Raw genomic sequence first — 11073 nt, forward strand, 5'->3', positions numbered from 1 at the left:
GTAAGGCAGTGTTCGAGTGACTTCCCTGGGCTGCCCGCCTTCTGCCTGCCCCCAGCACTGACTAAGCGGGTTGGGAAGGGAGGCCATGCGAGAAACCGTTTAATTATTTGTTTAAACTAAATCTAATTATTTTTTTAAACTAAATCATATTACTATTGAAAACATTTACTGACTTCACAAATACTATAAGTTATTTTCTATAAGACAAATACAATTTGACAGCCTCTGGAACAGCTATTGTAATTCAGATTTAGCAAATTAGTTGATTTTTTCAGTTTAAATTGTTTCCATGTAATTACTAGTTATCTGCAGATTATAATTTTATATAGGATAAAAATTAGTGCTGTCAGCAATGTATTTTGGAAAAAAAACTGTTCTTTTCGAGTGGACTCCAAAGTTTCAGAGATGTATACTTCATGGTTCACATATTAAACCTTTTGGTACAGCATGTGTAGAATATTGCTAACAGCACTATTAAAATTATAACTGTAACTTCCTGAATCACGAATAAATGTCTTCACAGCTTGAAGCTTATGCATTACAATGTAACCTTGCAATCTATAATTTTCATGAAATAAATTACACATTCACTTAACCCTAAGTAAACTATTGATTTTTAGTTTAATAATGACTGTCTTAATTTTATATGAAACTTGATTATTGTGATACAGTACCTCATAACTGTAGATCCTAATGTACTCATTTATGATCGCATATAAATCATATTGACAAAATAGTTCACTGATCATGTAAGCAAAGTCAGTGGATGTTGCCAAAATGTAAAGGGTAGATAAAGTTAAAGATAAAGCTAAAATATATTTTTTCACACAAACATTTCCCCACAAAGATACCAACCTGGAGTATAAAACATAATATCCCTGTAGTAAGTGAGTACACCAATAATATGCCCCTTTACTAAACTGATACCAGTTTATATGATCTTCAGCATCTGACTGGTGTTGCAAGAAGGATGACATGAAGGGGCCATGCTGAAAGCATCTGCCTGTGTTTTACACCCCTTTCCATGTACCAGAAGGTTATGTGGGAAACTGGAGCTTATTTAACTGAAGGCAACTTACCTGCCCCACAAGAGCAGTTACAACATAATCTATAAATTAACCACTGTTGTAGGGGTAAGAGACCATATGTTTACAGAGATTGGTTAGTATCTGTGGGAATAGAGGCCATATATCTTTTTTTATTACTTTTATTAGCTCTACTGGAAAGGGGAAACTAACACTAAGCAGGGTTCATCAGACTGCCTGATATTTATGGATACCTCCTTTTTGAAATTTAGCCCAATTTGGGTTATATCTCCTTCTGCATGGATTGGTGTTCTCATCACTATTCTTCAAGTTTTAAGCTAGTCAATCAATCTAAAAATATGTTTTGCCAACAATAATATTTCTACACTGGCAATATTACAATCTACAAGTGCTTTAAACCTTGTCTAATTACTGTCTGTTAATGACAGATTATGACCTCAAAGCCACTAAAACAGGACACATGATTTTCTCCAGTGTTGGCATTATATCACCTCAGTATCCTGGAGTAATTTACTAAATCCTACACTTGATCTAGTTCCTTTTTGGAAATATGAATTCTATGCAATAACAATGTTGAAACACAGTTTGGAAGCTGAAATTAATAGAGGATTTAGCTAACTGACTGAAAAAGGGAGCAGAAGAAGACTTAACATGTCACATGTCAGTTTGGCATAGCGACTGTTGCAAACCCTGTTGCTATGCAGATTGACTAAGAGAGTCCAACAGGGTTATTCACTAAAGGGTGAAGAATTTGGAGAAAGTAGGAAAAGTGAAGAATCTAGGCCAAAATAGTTGATTTGGAAAAATTCTCCAATTCAGTTCACTTTGCAGTCCAGCTATGTTGTCCTAGATTTTTCACTTCTCCTGTCTTCTCCAAACATTTCAACCTTTAGCGAATAACTATGCAAGTATTGGACTTTAACTCAGCTTTGTTCTCTAATGCCATTTTATAATATCTGCTGGATGAGATAATTTTAATAATGTTTTGCATTATAATGTATAGGTACAGAGGCATACTCCCACTTCAGTTGGCATAATAGCACAATTCTGATGGGTTACCAAAGAGTACTTTTTGGGTCACAATGATCAGAAAAGTGAATATGGATTAGTGAAAATGGGTATAGGTAATCAGGAATGGTTTAACTAGTTAAGCATAATTATAACTGACATGGACACAATTATTGAGAAATTTAAAGAAATGTTTTATTCACGAACATTTTTATTCCGCCTTCTGTAACAGAATAATCTTCTACCACTGTGAAGATATTGTAGAAGGGAATGATACAGGTGCTGATGAACAGGAGAGCAACATGGAGCTATGGGGTGCAGGATAATGCTATGGCTGGTGTTGAAGGCAGACTGGAGTTGATGTCGAAGCTAGTGGATATCTGGAAGGGAAGGAGTCAATATTGGAGGGGATCTTTAGGTGAAGGAGTCTGTATTGAAGGTGATCTAGATGTGATGGGGTCAGTATTGAGTGTGGGAGGGGGCAGTCTGTACATGGGGAAAAAAGAGGGATAATTCTGTCTCCATTTCTTTTAAAGAATGGGAATGGAGAGCGCAGAATACTGAGGGATCTTTCTACCAACCAGTAAATGATTTAATAGAGATGCCTAGACACATGCTAATACAGTCTTTCATAAGTCCTGATACTCTTTTGTGGAACTCCATTCCCTTTCATGCCTTGTCAGTTTTAAGCTAACAGTATATTGTAATATTTTCTGCTATTGTAATTTCAGTAGGATCATAAACCAAACGGGGCACTTCTCAGTCTTGCCAATTTCAGGGGGTCCTGTGGAGCTGTAACTTTAAACTAGAGTTCTATTCCTCTTCCTGTAACACACTCTACTCAACCTAACCTGTCCAGTTCCTCTCACGCTTAAATGCTATGGCTATGATTAGGTCAATGGAGAGGCACATTCTTGGACAACATTGTCCTAGGTCACTGCAGTTTGTAACACCAGCACAGCAGGAAATACAAAATTTTGTGTCCAACCATAGGTTTGCAAAGAGGATCTATCTAAATGCTGTTCTCATCTTTCATTTGTTTATACTTTAATTGTATGTTGGGTGTAATTTAATCGGGGCTATCTCAGCCAAACGCTTTAACGCGAATTACTAAGTGAAGCAGCACCGGGTGTATTCCTAAAAGATCCTTGGCTTAGACTCTCTAAATCATGGTTGTTACTGTTTATGTGAATTCTGAGGAAACAATATGGTGATGCTGATTTCACTTCACTGTATAATTTCCCTACTGTGCACAGCAGAACCTGGCAGTTAGTGGTTAGTATGATCCAATATAAGAAACTTCTCCTGATGTACCACTAAATGACATCAACTGAAAAATGGTGCTCACCTTGACCCTTTGTAGGACCAGCAATACGTTAAGTAATAATGATGTTATAAATATGTTTAATAAAAAATGTCATTTTGCTGCATATGCCAAAATAAAATACATTTTAGTAGAAGTTTTCAGGGTGTCAGGGCCATATACCTCAGTCAGGGAAAATAAGTAGATTAATTATAATCCAGTTTTGACAGAGTAAGGTGCTAAGAGGATTTATTTTCCATTATAATTTTAGAGTAAAGCTGGCCATACACTTATAGATTATCTGCAGATTTTCTGTGGTCAGATGGAAAAAGTGCAACAGATTCCTCCATCTATGCCATCTGTGTGGATGGAGGAATCTCCCACTGGGCCAAGTTTCAGTATCTTGCTAATCGGCCCTGCTGGCTGTCAAAATACCTGAACAAACTGATTGGATGTAGGCATTTTTCAGGTATTTTGAGAGCCAGCGGAGCCAAGCTCGGCCCAGTGGGTAATTTCTCCATCCACACAGTTTAGCGTAGATGGAAGAATCTGTTGCACTTTTTCCATCTGACCATAGAAAAAATGCAGAAAATCTATAGGTGTATGGCCAGCTTTAGGGACATATGTATAAAGCAGTTAATGTAATATTCACCAGAAATTCGCTGCAGGTGAATCAGTCACTGAAATTTAAAACACATGCACCAGCAGGATTCACCTGCAGCATTTGGTGAAAGTCACATTCATTGCTTTATAAATATGCTCTTTTGCATTAGTATTCTAAATAAAAAAAATATGTCGCTCATTTTACATTTACGTAGATAAACAACCTTTACATTTAAACAACATTTTACATTTAATACAAAACTGATGCCTACAGAAACCAGTTAGATTACAGTTGCCATTTTTCCTGGCGTATATTGAAAAGCAAAGGCAGAAATTTGATTGGTTGCTATGGACCACACTATTAAGTTTATTTAATAAACTAGTTCAAAGACCAACAATGGTGAGCTAAATGTAGCCATCCATAGCAGATATTACATTACTTTAGTAAGAATCTTATTATTGAATATGCTTTGGAGCCCATTGCACATTAGGATTGGTGTTTGCTTGTTCAGCTTTGACTTGTTTAGTAGGACATTGTAAAGAGCAGTGAGGATTCTCAAAGGGAGGCAAGCAAACAGCGCTGATTCACCCTTATAAACAGAAATATGACGGGCTTCCATGCATTTTTTTTACATTATTTTTATTCTCCTAAAGTGTATGTAAAGGCAAACTTTTTGGGGTTAAAGTAAGGAAGAGTTAGACCCTCTATCAAATTTTTATTGAGATTGGTGTCCCTAGTTGAGAGATTTACCCCTCTACTTCTCCTCAAGACCACTTTATCAAGACAGAGAGTGATGGAAACTCCTACATTTTAGAGTTGTCATGAGAGCAGGAGGTGAAGGGAATCTTCCAATGGGGACAAATGTTCTGGTGACAACCTCTGGTATGCAATATGGCAATTGCCTCACTTTGAGGAGATTTATCTCACCTCCTATTGTGTTTCCAAGACAGAAATTAAGGGAATCTCCCCTTTTGGACATAGACAGCACAAAGTAACTTTTCTAGGTTTAATCCCTTCCCTATTATATCCAAAATGAAAAAAGTAATTCTTATGACATTCTTGTTCTGGGTCATTTGCTCCGAACCTATTGAATTCTTTGGATTGACATGATAGCTAGAATTTGTAGAGGTAGAGCTCAGCAATGACAACCTACAAACTATCAGCATAGTTTTTTTTATAAAACAGGGCAAAATGCAATACATACCTACTAAGTGCATTAACCCATTATAAACAATCAAAAATCAACACTTAGCTGATCTAACTGCAGTAACTTGAAATTGTATTGTCTGGTAAGGACTAAGGGCAACTGCACTTTATATGAGTTGAGTCAATAGCCCTAAAGATGTGTATCAGTCTACAGCATATGCTAATGATATAATCCTTACTTGACATAACATAAATCAATCCAAACCTTTATTGTGCCTGCAAGAAAAGACAAAATACACAGAAAAAACAGTCTCCTTTCAGATGCACAGTTCATTTGCATGCAATTTATTCATGTCCAGCGTGCATTACAAAAAAACATTCTTTTATTGCTTTTTTGGCGCTAACGCTAAACTTTCAATTATTACAGCAAGTGCAAAAGCCTTATGGAGAGGAGGGAGGGGGAGTCATTTGATTACAAGTGGCATTCTTGAAAAAGGTGCATTAATTAAAATTTTTGGAAGAGAACATGAGGGAAAATGCTGTTTTTAATAGCAAGCAAATTTAGCAGCCAAAAGGGCAGTATGATGATGCAGACTGCATGGGTAAAAACAGTTACATCTGGGAAAGGGGGGTAAAAGCCAAGTCATTGCTTGTTATCTTTCAATAAGTTTTCGGTATAATGCGTATACATGCTTAATATCATACAGTGTCCCTTGGTAGACTGTATTAGACACTAACAGGCAAGCAGAAGGACATGATATGAAGCGCATTATGTTCCCCATGTCATTCTTGACACAGGCCGGGGAATGTACAGCACAAGATAGGGACACGAACAGTAGAAAAAAAAAGGGAAGGGGAAAAAAAACGAACATAACATGGATCCATAGTGCACAAACCTTCCGCCTCTGTGTTGTCTTTGTGGTGCACTTGCTTCAGAGGACAGCAGAAGATTTCGTGACATTTAGCACGAAAGGGGGACTCTTTTTTCTTTAAATCCGCTGACTGGATGGAATCTTGCCGTAACATAATGTACTCCTGTGTGCCAGGGGGGGCGTCATCCAGAACTGTGGTTACCACATAACAAAATGAACTGGAGTTAGAGCTAAATATGACAATCTAGTCACTTCTTAGAAAAAAAAATATGTGCTATGTTATATCCAGTGAAAACATCAACCTTGACAAGTGATAAAGAGAAGAGGGGTGCAGGGGCCTGGAAAAATTACCACTCCATGTAATGGAACTATAAGAGGATTTTTTGCGCTGCCTCTGATGGCCTCATTGAAAGTGTCCATGTTGCTTACAGCAACATCACTAGCACACATTAATAAATAATGTGTATGTGCAGCAAATACTTTTCAGGCTTTTTGGCTACATATCAAGCAACAGCGGGGCTTATTAATCAAAGCGCTTGAAATAAAAATTACCTGTTGACCAAAGTAACCATCAAGTGTGTCCTTTTATTCTCCCAAAGAAGGTTAGAAAATAAAGAGGAGATTCTGGCTGGTTATTATGAGCAATACAGTTCTTATTTAAGACCCTTTGGTAAATGAGGCCTACCGATAGCTAATATTTTTCACTTCAGCGACTTATTGATGTAATCCTCAAAATAGTTCAGCACTTATGGGTTTATATTGTGTGTACATGTAAAGCATACCTGTCACCTACAACAGCACAAAGGCCACCATTGTTTGACCCAAACAATTATTTATATGCTATATTTTAACAGTATTTTTGACATGCAGTTGGCAATTTTGAAAATTGTCAACATCTTTTGATTGAAAAACACAATTGTGTAGAGTTGAGCGGTCAAAAACAATCTGCTTTCCATGGTTTTGATCACTTCCCAGTTTCCAGCAGCAAATTGATTGAAATTGGGGTGGAAATCAAAGCAACATTTCCTTTGGCATTGCTGTGGTTTCAGTTAATTAAATGGTTGCTTGAAAATGTGAATAATTTCAAATAATGGGTGGCAAACTATTATACCTAAATTCTAAATGAAAGTTTCCAAATTGCCACAAACCTGCATATTGTATAAGTCATGATATATGACTGGGTGCCAAGGTTATTAAGTGTAAAAAGAGCATTCATGGTAAACTTATGTATAGCCAACATAACTAAATAACATCAGAGAAGCAGCTAATGATGGTGGCAACCAATATTAATAAAGATGCTTCTTACTGGTCCAGTAGATGGCATCACTGAGGTGTACTATAATGGTAATAATCTATTATTGTGTCCATTAAGTGTGTTGGGTGATGAAGATTTTTTTGGCAGCTGCTCTTCAGGAGAACAAAAGACAGGAGTAAATGACTACCAGGAAGGTAATCAGGATTCATCTTCTTTTGCAGGGCCCATATTTCCCCCAAAACCAGTCATTTTGAGGTAGACTTATTGTAAAAAAAATACCTAAGTAGGCTGTCATTTGAAGTTGCCGTTACAAAAATTACCTCAACCCTAAATATTTACTTCTGTCTTGCAGCAGGGGCCTCCAGTCACTACTTCATTTCACCTTCTCTCTGTTAGCTGTGGCAAAGGTCCAGGATGGTGGGGCAGAAGACTTTTACTGTGTGCCTCTGCCTGAACACCCAACAAGAACCCCTGACTCACACAGATCCAAGTCTTTGATGTGGCTAACAGAGGGAACAGGAAGTAATGTAGAGGCCACCAGGACAACGGGGGAGCCCATTCTAGGGCAGAGATAAGTATCTGGAGTGTTTGGGGGAGACCTGAATGGTGGTTGGAGTGTTGATAAATTGCATTGTCCTAGCAGATGGCTGGCCCAGTTTTGAAACAGGTGACAGGTATCTTGCAGGGCTTTATTATGCAAGCCACTTAAGCATATTCAAAGCTAACCGAATGATATTTCTCTCATTAAAATACTTTGCCGTAGTGGGAATTTCCCAGCCCAGATAGAAAATGTGATTCATTAAAGTTTGTGGTTCTCATACTACCTGTCACTTATAAAATATGACAGGTATTTTTCTCAGGGACATGAGTAAAATATTTTTAGAACTATTAATAACTGCATCAGGAGAGAAAGTAAACAACACAAATAATCTGAATAAAATGTAATAGGCATGCACTTAAAACAGAAACAGTAAAATTAAATAAACTTAATATGGTGTGAACAACAATAAGTAAATAAATTAGCCAACTCTAATATAAACATGCAAAATGGTAACAATGTTTAAACAAACATCTGAGTGCTGTTATTAAATAGCTGGAGGGAACCAACAGCTTTAAATGGTAAAAACCTGAATGTTTTGCAAAAGGAAAACCCTGCCTTTTCTTCATCTAAAAGCAGAGCTAGTAAATGCTTAAAGCATGTAGAAGAATAATAGTACAGCAAGCGTAATAGTAGAACCTACATCCTATATCCAGCTCCTTTTTGTTTGCCAAAAGCACAGAATAAAGACACCAAATGGAAGTCATCACAACAAAAAGCTTTACATATAATTTGCTATGTAAATATAGTAGTAGTGGTAACAATATTATAATAATAATAATGATCAGGTTTGGCAAATTAACAGCGAATATAACCTATTGGATCCTAAAACCTAGCAAAACTAACAATAGTGCTGAAGTGCAAGTTCTTCATATACTTTTCAAAGCAAATCCTGTGTTGCTTTGGAGCCCTTGGGTTACAGCTAAATATACATGGGCTCATTTTTTCTGTTCAAGTTAAAGTGAGGCTAAACTCAGGAGCTAAATCTTGAAAATGCATTCAAGTATATTAACAATTAACAAAAATGTACCTTTTTTGTATATCACTCAGCTGTAGATGTTAAAATCATCTCTGAATTGGTGCCGACACTGTGCTACCTCCCAGAGGGTGACTACTTTTGTTCCCCATGGTCCCTGTGTGTGTTGTAAAGTAGCCCTCCGAGCTTACTCCTGTGATTGATTACAATCATTAGTAAACTAAACATGAGATTGTAGTCTATCACGGGAGCAAGCTTAGAGCAGTGGCTACCTTAAAACACACACGGACCATGGGGAACAAAGTAGCCACCCTCCAGAAGGAAGGACGGTGTCAGCACAAATTCAGATATGATTTGAGGATCTACAGCCGAGTGATACACAAAAAAGTACAGTTCTGTTAATAGTTAAAATACTTGAATCATACCTCCTGAGTTTAGTGTCACTTTAACACTAAGCCCTGTCCCCTCCTGGTACTGAACCCCCAGCTCACCATTCAACAGTCCACTTCCAGGACTCTAGTAGCCAGCAGAGGCTGTATTTGAATAGCTAAGTGGCAGGGTGAGGTTTACACAGGGAGGTGAAGTTGCTTAGTGCCATTTGGACACAGAACAAAATACAATATACAACCTCAATGTGTCATAACAGCATTTCAACAAAATTATGAGCTTATCCAGTTTTTAGGACCTGACCTGATAGCATGTCTTTATTACCGATTCTATTTTTACTGCCAACAACAAAAAGGCTCATGAAAATCGGATAGCAACTGTATAATGCACATGTATTAAATGGCCCTGATAATTATTGTAGTTACATTAGATACAATCCAGCCCTAAAGTTCTTGAAACGCTCCATCTATAATTGATCTTTTCTGCTGGCTATGTGTCCACCTCTATCCCAAACATATTTTAAAAAGAGCACAGTTGTCCCAAATCCATAATTCCATTCCAATTTCAGTAACGCATTTATCACAATATCACAATGTACATATTCTGTGGGATATTCAATACACAATGAGTCATAATCTGCCACAGCCAACCACCAATTTTAGTTCTAAAACAAACAGAAGATTCAGCTGCAGGAGAGAGCAGACAGAAGGCCAGTTTGCAGCCAAAGTCTGTAGGTGCTATTATGTCTAGCAGAGAGAGAATAAATTAATGAAACAACCACGCAGCAGAAGAAAAGCTGGAGACTGCAAACTGCTTTATCTGCAGACACAGCCAATGCTTTAATGCTCAGATTCTTTTCCGATTTTCTTTTTTTTTTTGATTGCCTAACATAGAATATCACATGGTACAAAATACATTTTATTGTCACATTAGTCATCCAATGTGTCTTCTTTGAGGAATACTTGAAATTTCAATTATATATATATATATATATATGTGCGTTTTTTTTATTTTATTATCTTTTTTGGAGTATTTATACTTTTAGTGACTCTTATCCGATAACAAAAACATGTGAGAGCTCTCCAAAGACTAGCACCATGCAACAAATATAAAAACAGCTTTTCATTCACTGGAAATACAACTTTTCACCCTTCCCCTTGCTGATAGCTATTTAAATCCAGCAGTGCATAAAGGTGATATAATATACAGAAGCACATAGAGCAGGTAAGGAAAGGAGGTCCTGAAAACCATTTTGAGATCCACACTGACCTCTTACTCTAGGAGGAGCTTCATGTGTGGTTTATTAAACTAGTGAGTTTATAACTATGAACAACTACATTATTATTGCCTTGGTTTATACCTGTTATCCATACAGTCTTGCATTTACTAATGCTGTAAACTGTTGAATGCAGAGCTAAATCATCCACAAGACAACCAAGGCAGAAACCTCAGCCTGGTGGGTATCCTGGTGGCCCAGCTACAATCTTCATGCTCTATACTAAACCATGGGGGTAGTGCACAAAGTTGGGAGGATTTACCTGTAGAATGAAGGGAAGACCATGCAAGTACAAACAATGAAAGAATGGGTGGCTTCTTTGTACCTGTAGCAATCCTTAGTAATGTCAATAAAGGGGTTGGGGTAGAGGAATATTTATACAGGTCAAAGAAGAACCCTCAAAAGGTCCCTAATATTCACAAATATTATAACAGGGTTATGTCCATGTAGTACATTAATCACAATTAAAACAAAACCATTTCTTTATTTTAGCGCTATAGTTAAAAGGAGATGCATTCACCTTCAGCGGCATTCCAGTGTTAGAGTAGAGCACTTTGGGACATGTTAAGTGAACAGAGTAATTAATATCATTTTTTTCCAAG

The 11073-nt window shown here is 37.1% G+C and overlaps 1 protein-coding gene across 2 annotated transcripts in view; it reads right to left on the reverse strand.

Annotated features, from left to right (window-relative positions):
* Nucleotides 1-6166, reverse strand: part of FGF13 (fibroblast growth factor 13) — a 126216-nt gene extending 120050 nt beyond the window's left edge. The window contains exon 1 of one of the 2 annotated variants that reach the window (XM_018555066.1): nucleotides 6035-6166. In XM_018555066.1, coding sequence (XP_018410568.1) covers nucleotides 6035-6133 — 99 coding nt within the window. In that variant the 5' untranslated portion in view covers nucleotides 6134-6166. Of the gene's footprint in view, nucleotides 1-6003 lie in introns of both variants that reach the window. The other variant, XM_018555065.1, reaches the window with a different exon arrangement.
* Nucleotides 6167-11073: the final 4907 nt, after the last annotated feature.

This window comes from Nanorana parkeri, unplaced genomic scaffold (assembly GCF_000935625.1).
Source record: "Nanorana parkeri isolate BGI_ZX_2015 unplaced genomic scaffold, ASM93562v1 scaffold182, whole genome shotgun sequence".
NCBI lineage: Eukaryota > Metazoa > Chordata > Amphibia > Anura > Dicroglossidae > Nanorana > Nanorana parkeri.